The following is a 15,863-nucleotide window of genomic DNA, read 5'->3' on the forward strand; positions in this document are numbered from 1 at the left end:
GGTCGTACTGTATAGCAGTGAGAAGCCGTCAGCCACACTGCCTCACATTGAAGCACGCTCCCATTGACAGTCAGTCAGTCCTTCCATGCTGTGCCTTCTGTTGATTGAGGCAGAACGTTAGCTCCCTCTCTTCCCCTCTCATTCCTTTAGCCCCCCCCTCCCCTCCCCTCCCCTCCCTGAGTATATAATATATATGTCAGCCCTGCGAATCATTATACCGAGTCTCTCCAGAAACAAGACGTCACTGTCCGGTGGTCCGTGGTCGCTGGAAACCTGGCATGTCCAAAGCGGTTACTTTTCAGCAAATGGAGAAAAAAAAAGAGAACGTACGCTGTGGAACGCACTGCTGGTGCAGCTGAGGTTAGCAGCACCATCCGTGCCTCCGTTTAAATCACTTCTGACCTCTACACTAATTGTTTTTATATGACTGTATAGCCTACACTGTAATGTTGTTTTTCTCATTTCATGTTTTGCTTTGCTGTCTGTTGTTTTAATCTTGCTCTGTGCAGCACTTTGGAACTTTGTTTGGAAAGGTGCTATACAAAATTCATTATCATTATCATCATAACAATTAGTTTTTCTAAAATAGCAAAAAGAATTGCAGATCTACAAGTTTACAACGCGTTGTGAGCTTGTAGATCGGTTATTGTCGCTACTTTTTGCGCGACACTCTTCTACGACGAAGTGCAGCATTAATTTACTCAAGTTGAAATATGGACATACAAGGTTTCTGCCCGACAACAGCGCGGATGACTCGAGTTATGACAGGAACCCGGCCCCATTCCTTTCCTTCCTTCCCTTCAGTCCCAGCCAAAGTCATGGCCGCTCATCTGGTAGAAGCGGAGGTTGTGGGGCCGGTAGAAGTCCCTGAGCCTCTGCAGGACCTGGGCGGGGATCCGGGGATGGGGTCGGCCCTTGGACTTGCCCAGGCAGCGGGGCCTGCTGCTCCCCTCCGGCTTCTTCAGGCAAGGGAACCCTTTGGTCTGGTTGAAGTAGAAGTGCTTGTCCGAGACCACCCTCTTCAGGCCCAGGAAGTCCTGCACGCGGCCCATCTCGCCCGCCGGGTCCGACACCAGCCGCTCGCCGCTGATGAACAGGAAGCGCGACGGCGGGAAGTGCCGGAGCCAGTTCTCCAGGTGCTTGGCGTACAGGCCGATGCGCACCGCGCTCCACGCGCTGTCGATCGGGCGGTCGTCGTCGTCCGTCACCGAGGAGGAGTTTTTCAGAGCCAGACTCTGGAAGGACGGCAGGCCCGGGTTCTTGGAGAGGGTCTGGGTGTAGTCGGACACGGCCCTCGTCACGGGGTCCCGGACCACCACGATCAGCTTGGTGTGGGGGTTCAGGGCGGACACGCGCTGAGGGGTCTCCTTGGTGACGAAGTAGCTGGGCGTCTTCTCCATGGTGATCTGGCCGTCCAGGGTGCGAGGCATCAGGTTCCTGCGAGAAGAAGAATGAGTCAGTCATCTTGTGAGAATGACCGGCTTAGCGGTTGGAATTAGTACAGAGGCATTGTATATAGAGTTCAACCAGACGGTGTATTTATTCACCAAACCAATACACATAACATTCAATCATTGTCACCACATTGACATGGTGGTGTCCAGCTTTCCACCTCTCTCCTCCCTGAGAACTGGCATCTTTTTATACCAGCTGCAGCTAATGAGCCTGGACTGCTCCATTCCAAGGGGTGTATTATACATCTAAAACATTATGAATACATGAATACCTATACAGTTAATCCACATAAAAATATATCACAAACTCTTAAGAACTACAACAATCATGATTCTTTATCACACTATACTACAACATAAATATCAATAGCAAAAGCACATCACAACCCCCCTCTGACCTCCTGACTAATGGTCCAGCCCAATCTACTGAAACACACCAGGTACTAGTGATGCGCGGGTTGACCCGTTACCCGCGGGTCAACCCGCGGCGCGGGTGGTCGAGTCAGAATTTCAGAGGTAATTATGCGGGCTGTGGGTGAGCGGGTCAGTCGCTCTCACACGCAAAAAATAAATAAAAATCACATGCTCTTGTTTTGTCTTTATTCCTAATAAGAATAAGAATAATAACAATAAAACAGTTTGAATACACTTGGGGTGTATACTTGAAGATTATTTTCTAACCTTGATTTTACAGAATTATAGGTATGACCCGCGGGGCGGGTTGAGCCATAGATTTATATATGGGTTCGTGGGGCGGGTTGAGGCGGGTTGGGTTCCGTGGCGGGGCGGGTCATGAAAAAACCCGACCCGCGCATCACTATCAGGTACAGTTAAGCATTCAATCAAACACTGAATTGGGCTTCAAACAGTTTAATCTCATCACGTGTCTTTGGTCTGAACTATAGGCTTTATTGAATACAGGCATGTAAGAATACTATGGTTGTGACAGTTCCATGGATATCCACCATAAACTGTAAAAAATGTGGATGAAGGGAGCTGTGATATCGCCCATTGGTCTTGACAAACCCATTTTGAAGCCACTATTTCTGCCGGACAGCAGAGATATCCACCTGGATTTGAACCCGGGTCTCCTGCATAGAAAACCAAACCCTGTACCGCTCCTGCAAAGGGGAACCCCACATTTGTCCGAGGGAGATATCAGGCATCTGGTGTTCAGGCAGAGCTACTCACCAAAGCCACAGACTACACTCAGCATTAGGTTCCAGTGTAAAATCCTAATCACGGCCTTGAGCCCGTTGTATAAAGTACGTCAGGAGACATAAACATGTCAGAGTGTGTGCGGCGTACGTAGAAAACATCCCACCCCACAACACGTATGATTAAAGCGCCATACAGACCACTTTATGAAGCATGGGCCCCATAAGGCACGGCCCATCCCAGTGCTGTTGCTATGGCCATCGTTGATGTCGGGTTGGGAAACCTCACATGTTCAAAAAACATCTACAAGTTCAAAACGTGACGCGAACACGACACGTTTTGAGCTTGTAGATCTGCTACTTTTGGTCCTTTTGTGCAGTGTTGATTTCGGCGACTAAAACTATGACGAAAAATGTTCGCCGACTACCTGTTTTCACTGACGAAAACTAAATAAAAACCCAGCTGTGATGACTAAAACTAAGACTACAATTTCGTCAACAAATAAAAACTAGACTAAAATGTCTGTTGTGTGAGGGACTAGTGGAGAAGAGATCCAGTAGAACTAAAAGACAAGTCATTTTATGGTTGGTTGCGCTCGGGTGTTGCGCTCTGAAAATAGCCTCGCGCTGCGACGCGTTGTGAGCTTGTAGATCTGCTATTTTCAGCATGCAACCACATGTAAAATCAGCCATTACGACGCCACAAAGGCACCGCCAACATACATTTTTGTGGACTAAATCAACTGTACATTTAGTCGACTATAATCTTATGATATTTAGTCGACTAAAACTAAACAAAAACTAAAACATTTCAGATGACTAAAATATGACTAAAACTAAATGGAATTTTATTCAAAAGACTATGACTAAAACTAAATATACAAATTTGCTGTCAAAATAAACACTGCTTTTGTGTGACACTGTAGTATGACAAAAGTATAGGCTGTTCATTTATGGAAGAAAACGTGACATGGAGATAAGAGGTCTCTGCCTTAACAGGAACAGCAGCAACTGAATGCCATGCAGAATGGAAGGCCATCTACTCAGAGCACGGCTGATGAGTCAAAGAACCACAAAGCCACGAGAACCACTTAACAGCAATTTCCTTAAACCTTCCACCCCCCCCTCTCTCTCTCTTCCAGGACTCTTTCCTGAAGGAGTGGTGTGTGCCCCCCCCCCCCCCCCCCTCCCCCCCAGGGAGGCTCCAAGAAGGACCATACCAGACCAAACCAGACCAGACCAAGTAAAACCAAAGTCTACATGCTAAACACACCAACACTGCTGAGCTCAGCTGAAGCCCATAAACATATTAGCAAGCAACGGTTGCTACGTATGTATACAGTACAGTAGTAGATACTGTAGCTCTCTACCCTGGAAGTCTGCTGAATCATGTGCAGTTACAATTTAGACAATTTAGGCATTAAGCAGACGCTCTTCATCCAGAGCGACTTACAGTAAGCAATACATACAGTACATCAAATGCAGAGAGACAGTAGTGCCTCAGTCAGTAAACTAGGATCACAGGTAAACCAAGAACCTACATAGCATCAGTCGAAAGTTTAGACTGCAAAGCACCTGTTCTCCATATTGTCTTTGAGTAAAAGTCTTGACACGATGGTTCGATTTAACAGCATGATGTGTGTGTGTGTGTGTGTGTGTGTGTGTGTGTGTGTGTGTGTGTGTGTGTGTGTGTGTGTGTGTGTGTGTGTGTGTGTGTGTGTGTGTGTGTGTGTGTGTGTGTGTGTGTGTGTGTGTGTGTGTGTGTGTGTGTGTGTGTGTGTGTCTGTCCCTCCTGACTATAGAACACACTGAAGCTGCAGGCTCATTCCTCCTCACCACCAGCTGCCAAAGAGGCCAGCTTTGTGGGCATTGAGGGTAGAGTGTGTGGTATAGCTGTCCTATCCGGCGCCAGCTCATATGTCTTCTTCTGACATCCCCCCCAACCCAAAAAAAAGGGTTTCAGGCTATATTGTGGCCAATATGGATCTGAGGGAACAAATTGTTTGACTTCAAAAAGAGGGATGATGGTGAGTAATGGTCAAAACAGTAAACGACTTTAGAAGAGCACTTTACTGTGGCTTTGCCATAAAACAAACAAGTAATGGAGCCTGAACGCTTTTATTTGTTTCCGATTAAAAAGTCACTGTGACGTCCAAGTCTTACATGGAAATGACAGGAGTCTTCTTCACTAAGCGTCCCTTAAGAACGCCAATCACTGCTACGGTACATTGTCATACATGAGTTGCGCATAATTCAGCGGGGAAAAAAAGAAGAAGAATATGCCCCGGCATGGAGGCAGTTCAAAGACCCCGGGTCCAAAAACAAAACACAGCTTGATCTCGCCAGTTATTCCAGCGGAGTTTCTCTCTCTCTGCGGTTTCTCCCTGAATCCACTTTGATGATTGTTTCAAGACGCCTGTTGGATAAAGGAACGGTTCATTAGTTTCCCCTCTTGTTTCCTCGCCAGACTTGACATGGCACCGAAACAACAACGGCAACCCAAAAAACTGCTCGGGTTTTAGGCAAAAAAAAAAGAAGAAAAAAAAAACCCCGACCAATAAGCGACAGGCCATGGAATCGATTTCAAACAAATCAAGTCAATAAAATAACTGCGTCCTGTATGCACTGTCCTTTTAAGAATTGGGTAATGCACACACAGAAGGCTCTTTGAAGGTTCTTATAGTGCATTGCTTTGTTGAGTAACAGTGTTAAATAGCTCTACATCCTGATAGTAATCATTGCTACAGCGTGTTTGTTCAGTAACAGTGTTAAATAGCCCTACATCCTGATAGTAATCATTGCTACAGCGTGTTTGTTCAGTAACAGTGTTAAATAGCCCTACATCCTGATAGTAATCATTGCTACAGCGTGTTTGTTCAGTAACAGGGGTCTCTCCCTGTCTCTCCAACTCTTTAGTAAACAAACAGAATATAGGCCTACATGTTCAGGTCAGCGTACCAATTTTATCCAATCAGGAGGGAGAACACTTACAGGTTACAGGATAAACAAGTGAAATTGGAAGGGATGAAAGATACACAAAAAGAAAAGAGCAGACAAAATTTGTAAACGGAACACCATAAAAGTTATGCTGATATATAGAGAATATGGAGCTTCACATTTTTAACAAAAACTTCTCCATGTTACAAAAACATAATTGCATACACTCCTTTTAAATAACAGAGCTGTAGTTCGATACTTTAATGTAGCAACACTTCCTACACTTAAGCACTTAAACCCTGTATTATATACTTCATAGACCGGGGTCCCCAAGGGCTCTATACTTGGCCCTCTCATGTTTTCCCCCCGCTACATCAAATCTCTTTGCTGAAGAATTGCTGATCTACAAGCTCACAGCGGGTCAAGTTGTGAGGCGCTGTTAGCTCGTAGATCTATTTTCCCACAAATTTTCACCCCGTTATAGTAGGGACGCTAGGGTTCATGTGGTTCATTTCGCCCCCAAACACCACAAACACAAACATATTTATGACAGAGTATCTGTTATTGATTCACTAATAGTGAGACAGAATGTGACCGGGGCGGAGGGGGTACAGACCCCGAGCATTGTGGGTGAGAAGCCACCGCACACACCATCAACTATTCATGAGTCTGGGAAGACGACTCATGGTCAATTAGTGAAGTGACAAACATCACTTATGGAGGGAAGGAAGGACAACAGACACCTCCAAGACTGATGCAGTTTCAACACGCTAAACAACACCTCCAGCGTAACATATCTGTTACATCGTACAGACATGCATTCATACATGCACTAACACACGCACGCACACACACACACACACACACACACACACACACACACACACACACACACACACACACACACACACACACACACACACACACACACACACACACACACACACACACACACACACACACACACACACACACACACACGCGTGCACGCATACATACACGCACACACCCACACACACACACACACACACACACACACGTGCGCTGTAGAGACAGACCTATCGATCATATAGAGGACAGACAGACAGACAGACAGGGAGGGAGGAGGCCATTTGTGGTGTAACGATAATCAATTAATGGCATTTTCTGATGAGGATCAATTCATGCATGGGACGGGGCTTAACTATAATTAAAGGAGACTCTCCAAAACTTGAGCAAGAAGCTGAGATCTGAGAAGAATGGTCTGCTTTCTAAGAATTCTGTTGAAGAATCAAATTGTGGTTTTTACAATCCATGTGGGCACAAACAGGCATCCATGTTATGTTATTATGTGCACTTCTCTAATTACCAGTGGTGGAAAAAGTACTCAAATGTTTTACTTCAGTAAAAGTATCAATACTGCAATGTAGAAGCTATCTGTTACAAGTAAAAGTCCGGAATTCTAAATTCACTTGACTAAAAGTACAAAAGTATTGGTATCAAAATGTAGCCTACTTAAAGTACCAAAAGTAAAAGTACTAAAATGTTTGAAAATAGCAGATCTACAAGCTCACAACGCGTCGCGACGCGTTGTGAGCTTGTAGATCTGCTATTTTCAAATAGCCTAGGTATAAAATAGGGCTAAAGTGGTTAATGTAATTTTTATAATGTCATAATTTATATCTGCAAAGTAACTAGTAACTAAAGTTTTCAAAAAAAATTAGTGGAGTAAAAGTACAATATTTGCCTCTGAGATGGAGTGGAGTAGAAGTAAAAGTATTGGAAAATGGAAATACTCAAGTACAAATACCTCAAAATTGTACTTAAGTACAGTATTTTAGTACATGTACTTGCTAACTACAGGCATTTTTTTTCTCCGTAGGATTTACCTCTAATTACTAAAAAAAAACTTGACTACAGTGTTGGACTGCACTGACTGACTGCACTGAAGCTCTCTGCTCTGATCACAGAAGTGCTCTCCCGCTACACTTTGAACCATCGTCAACCAGTGCTTATAGCTTAAGGCTAATAGAGGGTCAGTTACCACAACACCTTCTTTCGTTGGCCCACACATTGAGGCTCTGCTGAACACGAGGAGCCCCTCTCAGCCCTCTCAGCCTGAATCTTAAAGGGGATTAAAGGAAAGATGTAAGGGATACTTCATGCAGCGGGACATGGCCTCAAAGCATACGTAGTTACGTTACGTACTACTAGGAACCTTCAGAAAGCCAGAGACAGCGCAGCGGCCTTTCTGTGTGCATGCATTACCCAATTCTTAAAGCAGTGGCTCTCAAACATTTTCGTGTCAAGGACCCCCAAATTGAGACTCATTTGGCTGCGGAACCCCCTCCCCCCCCCCCCCCCCCCCCATCTCAGAAATAGTTTGTGCCAGGGACTTCCAGAAGGAAAGATTTGAGTTAAAAATGTTTGCTTAAGAATATATATATATTCAATGATTTGCACAAATGTTCACGACTTTTCACAAATAGCAGATCTACAAGCTCATAGTGTTTTGAATAGCCAACTAATTAAGCTGGGGACCCCATGGTACCCCCCAACCAGCAGGGGGGGGGGGGGGGTGGTACGTTGAGAACCAAACACTCTGTAGCAATGCTTACTATGAGGATGTAGAGCTATTTAACACTGTTACTGAACAAACACTCTGTAGCAATGATTACTATGAGAGGATGTAGAGCTATTTAACACTGTTACTGAACAAACACTCTGCATGTAGCAATGATTACTATCGGGATATAGAGCTATTTAACACTGTTACTGAACAAACACTCTGTCGCAATGATTACTATCAGGATGTAGAGCTATTTAACACTTCTTTTAACAAAAGTAACATTAGCTTCCAGTCTGCAAACTTAACGTATAGGCAAACAAAAGCCAGCCTACTGTATGCTAGACGTTCCTGCTTCTAGAACATTGGTTCTCAAAGTGGGGTCCGGGGACCCCCAGGGGTCCTTGAGGGAGTTCCAGGGGGTCCCCAGCTAAATGATAGATTAGGCACCAAATGGACCCTTATGGTCTGTAACTCTGAGAGTGTACAAATGGAACCAAATGGACCCTAACGGGTCCATTTGGTTCCATTTGTACACTCTCAGAGTTAAATTAACATTGATTTTACAATATAAATTGCGGTCCCAGAGATAGAAATGCCATTAAATGGGGGTCCGTAGCCCTAATGCATGTCAAACTGGGGGTCCTTGAAATTAAAATGGTTGAGAATCACTGCTAGAGCCGTAAAAATCTTCTCTTGTGGGGGTCCCTGGCATACATTTTTCAAATGGGGGTCCGCGGGCTAATAAGTGTCAATTTGGGGGTCCTTGACATGAAAAAGTTTGAGAACCACTGTTCTAGAACACATGCAGAGAGAGTAACTGGGGCCACGGAGATGTTTTCTATTTAGCCGTGATGCTTTGGAAAGCCTTGCTGACTCGTCACATTATAAATTCCCAGGTCCCTGCTGTTTTAAAAGGAAGTGGCTCTCTCCCTCCCCGATGTGATATGGCGCTGATTATACGACTAATATGCGCTGGGCTGTCTGGATCAGGACATTATAATGGGCTTACAAAACAACAAGGATGTGGCCGAGGTTTCCTGCCCTTAAAGAGCAGAGCTCGCTCTGTCGGAGAACGAGTTGCACCTCCATCCCCTGTAGTGCACGACGACAACAAAAAAAGTGTTCTAAAGAATATCGTTGCCATCGGTGACAGAAACCTTGTATCTCCATATTTCAACTTGTTGTTTTTATCTTTTTGAACCCACTTCATCGTACAGGAGTGTCACACAAAAGTAGTGAAAATAGCAGATCTCCCAATGCCTTAGATAGGCTATTTTCACTATTTAAATTAAGTTTTTTGACTAATTATAAAAAGGAAAATTTTTTGCACATTTTTAAACCCAAAATATGTGAACGTCTGGCACAAAATGCTTTCCATTAAAACAGTGTTGATTTTGACAGAAATGTTACATTTTACACTTTTTACACTTGGTTGCATGCTGAAAATAGTCGATCTACAAGCTCACAACGCGTCGCAGCGCGACAAGTTGTGAGCTTGTAGATCGGCTATTTTCACCCACGCACAACCAAGCTCAAAATGACTTGTCTTTAAGTTCTACTGGATCTCTTCTCCACTAGTCCCTCACTAACATTTTAGTCTAGTTTTTATTTGTTGACAAAATTGTCAATATATTTAGATTTGAGTTACAAGTGTTTGTTTAAAAAATATATATATTCAAAGATGTGCACAAATTTTCAAGATTTTTCAAAAATAGCAGATCTACAAGCTCATAGCCGCGCTATAAGCTCAAGTATATCTGCTATTTTTGAGTAGCCAAATAAATCTAAAATGACAGAGACGCGTCGACCGGATTGAATGGGTTAAATCAATGTACAGGACCGTCTAAACATGAACTTGTTATGAAGGGAAGGGGGAGACCTTCATTAATCCCATGAAGGGGGATTCAGCTTCAGCCAGCTGATGGCTGCTCAGATGGTCATGATCAAAGTGTCTTGCTAAGCTATGGGACACTTAGGACATGGGCGTAGCGGGCTGGGACGGGCCAGGGACGTGAACCGGCCGTGACCTTACGAGTACCAGATGGCCTCTCTCTCTCTCTCTCTCTCCCTCTACTATACCCACTAAGCTACGACCTCGACCGCCCCCCCAGCTGTGGAGCGCTTGTGCCTTGGCGGGCGGTCAACTTGTTTGTTTGGTAAGGATTCAATTAAAGAAAGTTAAACTGAATATCAGCACTGTAGAAAAAAAGGAGTGAGTAAGAGGGAGAGAGAGAGTGTGTAAAAAAACGGTGGGTGTGTGGTTCACTGCTACGCTATGGATTCTAAGGCAAAAAAAAAGAAAGATAGCTGAGGAAAACAGAGGATTTAACAGTTGATGGACAGGCATTTGCTTTCATTGCCACTTCAGATGGATTTCCTGAATGTTTGCTCTGCAATGAAAAGTTATCATGTAAATCCTGTGGTGAGCGCTGATCCTGCTCAGTGTTGCCACGTCTGATTACTAAGGGTGTCACCATACTCAATACGTATCGAAAGCCGTATCGCGATTCAAAGGTTAATAAAAAAAAAAATACTCCCGCGCATGCACACATCCGATTGCACGTCCGGGTGAAGACACGCTCGAGCCTCTGTTGTGTTTTTCCCATGGTTTTTCCGTAGCATCGGGCATGCGTGCTTGCGACGGGGGAGAAAGAAAAGACGACAGGACCAACCCACACACACCACAGAGGAGTTTGGAGGAGACAGAGACCGGCCGCTGTAGCGTTGCGTCTGTACTAACTACTTTACATTTCACCATGGCCACTGCTGAAGCCAGCGATGATAATGATGATACACAAACGGAAGAATTGGAAAACCCTCCCGCTTCCTTTAAGTCAAAAGTCTGGCAATATTTTGACTTCCCAGTGAATTATGAGGGCACCCGACGCGTTGTTGACAAAACAGCTACCGTTTGTCCATTATGCTCCACATTGATAGTTGCTCCGTCTTCTCTTTTTCCCCTCTACACCTATACCTTCTACAAGCTCAAGCACCTATACCATCTACAAGCTCACAACGCCTCCCAGCGCGAGGCGTTGTGAGCTTGTAGATCTGCTATTTTTGGCTAAAGTTCACCTCAGAAAAGGGATGGGGTTAAGGTAAAAAACTAAAAAAAAAACTGTTGAAAGCCCCTGGCTTAGCTTATTATTCACACTTCTTGTTTGTTGAAGCTCTTACCTGTTCAAACAATGTGAACATACTTTAAGATGTTTAAGAACATGTTGCCAAATAACAGTTGTCTTTGGATCATTTTTAGCGGCGCTAGCCGCTCTATACCTTTAGGTATAGAGCGGATATTAGCCCTCTATGCCTGGCTTTTGCGTCAACGTTCTGATTGGTCAGGTGCGCCAACGTTCTGATTGGTCAGGTGCGTCAACGTTCTGATTGGTCAGGTGCGTCAACGTTCTGATTGGTCAGGTGCGCCAAAGTTGTGATTGGTCACTATTCATGACATCACTATGATGTCATGAATATAGAATTCGATGTCTATATAAACGATGACAATGACTTCATCTTATTATTCATTTGGCTAAAGTCTCCGTCTAGGTAAGTTATTTAAAGTTAATATGACGAATAGAAAGAGAAAGATACAAGAACAGATGAAGGGTGAATGTATAGAAAGTCTGAGTTCGGGTCATCCGTTATGACAGAATGGTTTGATAGAGACGATCGAGAATCCAAGAGTCCGTTAAGGTTCTGATTGGTCAGGCCCGTCAAGGTTCTGATTGGTCAGGCCCGTCAAGGTTGTGATTTGTCAGGCAAGGGGACTATTCATGACATCACTATGATGTCAAGGTTTATTTTTTATTTCCTCATGTTTTTTTTTGTATATATTTTTATTTGGCTAAAGTCTCCTTCTAGGTAAGTTATTTAAAGTTAGATCCTCAATTTAACTTTATCTGTCGTCGACGCTCTGATTGGTCAGACCCGTCAACAAAGTGATTGGTCAAGCTTCACATGACACATGGCTATAAACACATTATAAACACATATCGATGACATAATGTATTCAAAGGCGCCGCTACCTTCACACAGGGTGTGATTTTTTCTTACATGTTCAGCTTTGTATTTAGATTTTATTTAGTTATAGAGCTTCACAAGAATGTTGTTGTTAACTCATCTTAAAGAAGAATCTGAAAATGACAGTTGTTAGGGCATAAAAAGGGCATAAAACCCTTTTTGTTATTCTCATTCTCATTTGATATTATTCAAATAAAAGGGACTTATTGAGAAACATGTGTTTTTCTTTACAAATCAAGACAATAGCCTAAATTAATAATCATATAGCCCTCAAAGCAGAAAAAAAGGATGTTTTAAAAATATATAATCGAATCGAATCATGACCTTAACCCATTAAGACCTGGAACTGTGTCATTTTTAGATTTTAGCTAAAAAGCATTATTTTACACTTTGGGCTATTCAAAAATAGCAGATCTACAAGCTCATAGCGCGGCACCGAGTGCCGCGCTATGAGCTTGTAGATCTGCTATTTTTGAAAAATCGTGAAAATGTTTTTTTTTTTCTATATGCTCTCCATCACCACAAGTTTAATTTTGGACGGGGAGCCACGTCATCAAGATGGCAGAAGGCGGACATCTTGGATTTCAAAGATGGCCACCATGTAATATCTATAAGTGCCAATATCTTGGTTTCCAAGCCACTTAGAAGGTCAATCTTGGTGTCAAAATATATGTTTTTGGGGTCAAGGAATTCAATAAAGCTATTGGGAATATCAACAAGTGACTATTTCTGCCACGATTTGGAGATTTGGTTCATTCTGGCAATATATCTTATCTTAAAGTGTCATTTACTTGACTAATTAGTACATGATGATAAACACACAAAATGCGAAACACATGGCGTGGCTTCGATGTGGATCTCTGCCGTCATGGTGATGATGTCATATTGATGACATCACTCTTGCCCAATTATGGAGGGGGTGGCATCCTGCACACATCGGTGTTGCCAGGCATGCATGGTGTAACGGTTTAGCTACAATGGCAACCGATTATGTTGTGAGTGAGGTCAGACCAAAGCTCTGCTCAGATATATGAGGTGTGAAGTTACTTTAGACTTCCACTTCTAGACCAGAAGATGGTGTGTCCACACGTGTTGTGAGAGAAAGGAATACAGAACTTTGGTAGACAAAGAATACAGGGAGATAGAGAGGGCACATTTTCCAGCCTCAACACAACTCTGTTCCCATCACAGTCCATGTACAGCAGCAGCGCTGACCATGAACCGCCACTACTGGGAGGAGTGGCGTCCGAATCCTCCCAGACAAAGCTCTCCTCTTCTGAGTGTACCTTCACGTCTCATCCGACCCACGACGACCTCAACCGCCAAACGCTGAGGCATGGACATATCTGCTCAGAGGCCCGTCAGCAAATAGTCAGCTCTGTAACCAGCCGGAAACAAGGAGACACAGACCCACCAAAACCTAAAAGTCATCAACGGTTTACCGAGGTTTTAACTCAACCAGGAGATGTAAAGAAAAATCAGACGATTTACAAAGGAAAGAAAACTCACATCTGTAAACAGTGTCACAAAAGTTTCAGTGATTCAGGTAGCCTGAACAGACACCAGAGTGTCCACACCGGAGAAAAACCTTTCCACTGTAAACTATGTGACAAGAGTTTCAGTTTCTTAGGTAGTCTGAGGAACCACCAGCGTATTCACACTGGAGAAAAGCCTTTCCACTGTAAACAGTGTGACAAGAGTTGCAGTGTGTTAGATAATCTGAGGAAACACCAGCGTGTTCACACTGGAGAAAAGCCTTTCCACTGTAAACAGTGTGACAAGAGTTTCAATCAGATAAGTCACCTGAAGAAACACCAGCGTGTCCACACCGGAGAAAAACCTTTCCACTGTAAAGTATGTGACAATAGTTTCAGTGTCTTTGATAGTCTTAAGAACCACCAGCGTATTCACACTGGAGAAAGACCTTTCCTCTGTAAACTATGTGACAAGAGTTTCAATCGGATAAGTACCCTGAAGACACACCAGCGTGTCCACACCGGAGAAAGGCCTTTCCACTGTAAACTATGTGACAAGTGTTTCAGTGCCTTCGATTATCTTAAGAAACACCAGCGTATTCACACTGGAGAAAAACCTTTCCACTGTAAACTATGTGACAAGAGTTTCAGATTCTTAGATAGTCTTAAGAAACACCAGCGTATCCACACTGGACAAAAACCTTTCCACTGTAAACTATGTGACAAGAGTTTCAGTGTCTCAGGTAATCTGACGACACACCAGCGTATCCACACTGGAGAAAAACCTTTCCACTGTAAACTATGTGACAAGAGTTTCAGTGCCTCAGGTAATCTGAAGAAACACCAGCGTCTCCACAGAGGTAAAATCTGAAGACACACCTGCGTGTGCACACTGAAGAAAAACCTTTCTACTGTAAACAGTGTGGCAAAAGTTTCAGTAGGTCAGATAGACACTTAAGACACACCGGCATTTGTGAAACATGTATGATGATGATCCATAATGATCTCACAGAGCATTCCTATCCACGCTGGAGGCTAATATAACCCAATCAGGCTGTTACTGCATGCTTACAGAGAGAGAGGAGCAACGATCCGGTGGGAGGTTACCATAATGCTTCATGTATGCACGTACCGCATGCTGCAGACAGAAATACAAAGTTATCCAGTTTTAAAGGTGTCCTACCACTAACAAAGATGAAAATGATGTAAATATGCATTGCTAGAATGAACATATTTATTTGATCTTGGTACAAACAAAAATCAAGTGGTATTCTCAATAGCTTAAAATGCATTCCTTGACACCAAGATTAACCTAAGTGGCTTGGAAGCCGAGATATTGGCACTTATAGCCACAGATATAGAAACCTAGATACCTCACTGGCCTCTGCAGTTCATTGTAGCGACTGGTATCTCAATACAAGGCTCTTCCGCAGGGCTGTTTGACTACTGATCAATCACATCGCGTTAACTACTGGCCAATCACAGCGCGTCTAACTGACTAGTTGCTGCGCGGCTGCCTCTTAAGAAAAGACCCGCCCCACCTGCCTCTGATTGGCCTACTGAACGCCCCTTTCTGTGACGCACACAGAAGTTTCCAGCTTGCCCAAGCCTTATATGGGCTAGCCCTGCGGAACAAGGAAGCACGCCCGAGATACGAACGCTTCAGAGCCGAAGGAGGCGTCTACCTTTATATGTCTATGCTTATAGCTAGTACATGGTGGCCATCTTTGAAATCCAAGATGGCCGCATTCCACCATCTTGATGATGTGGCTCCTACCAAATATTTTTTTTATATATATTTTTTTATCCCACGATTTTGTAGCCCTTATTTTTCAACCGGTGCCAAATTTCTAAGTGATCCTGGGCACTACACTCCCCTCACCAGCCTAGGGAGGCCAGGGCCGAGCTCATGCCTCCTTCAATGCATGAGAGCCAACTGACCTTCTTGTCACCTGACAGGGGGGAGTTTACCCGGTAGGATGTAGTGTGTGGAAGGAACATGTTATTCCAACCAGTTCCCTTCCCCTCCATCAGGCGCCCCGGCTGTCATGGGGGAGGCGTTATAGTGACCAGGATTACTATATGTTTTTGTGAGGGTATTAACTACCCTGAGAGACACGGGGAGAACATGCAAACTCCACACAGAGTGGGCCCTTTCGCCAACCCCACCTAGGGTATGGGCGCTGATGACGCGGAGGAGGACACACGCCCCCAGCGCCCACAGCGTCCCCGGCAGGAATCGACCTGACTAATTGCCAGAATTAACCAAATA

The 15,863-nt window shown here is 44.0% G+C and overlaps 1 protein-coding gene across 2 annotated transcripts in view; it reads right to left on the reverse strand.

Moving 5' to 3' along the window:
* Nucleotides 1-237: 237 nt before the first annotated feature.
* LOC311055088 (heparan sulfate glucosamine 3-O-sulfotransferase 6-like) overlaps nt 238-15,863 on the reverse strand; it is a 37,189-nt gene continuing 21,563 nt past the window's right edge. The window contains exons 3-4 of one of the 2 annotated variants that reach the window (XR_014601754.1): nt 443-1,437; nt 238-394 (exon numbers count right to left, since the gene is read on the reverse strand). Coding sequence is in view for 1 of the 2 variants with exons in the window: in XM_084071184.1 (XP_083927310.1) it covers nt 801-1,437 (637 nt within the window). In the remaining variant the exon portion in view is untranslated. Of the gene's footprint in view, nt 1,438-15,863 lie in introns of both variants that reach the window. The other variant, XM_084071184.1, reaches the window with a different exon arrangement.

The sequence above is a fragment of the Gymnoscopelus microlampas genome (assembly GCF_963454915.1).
Source record: "Gymnoscopelus microlampas genome assembly, chromosome: 11".
In the NCBI taxonomy this organism is placed as follows: Eukaryota; Metazoa; Chordata; class Actinopteri; order Myctophiformes; family Myctophidae; genus Gymnoscopelus; species Gymnoscopelus microlampas.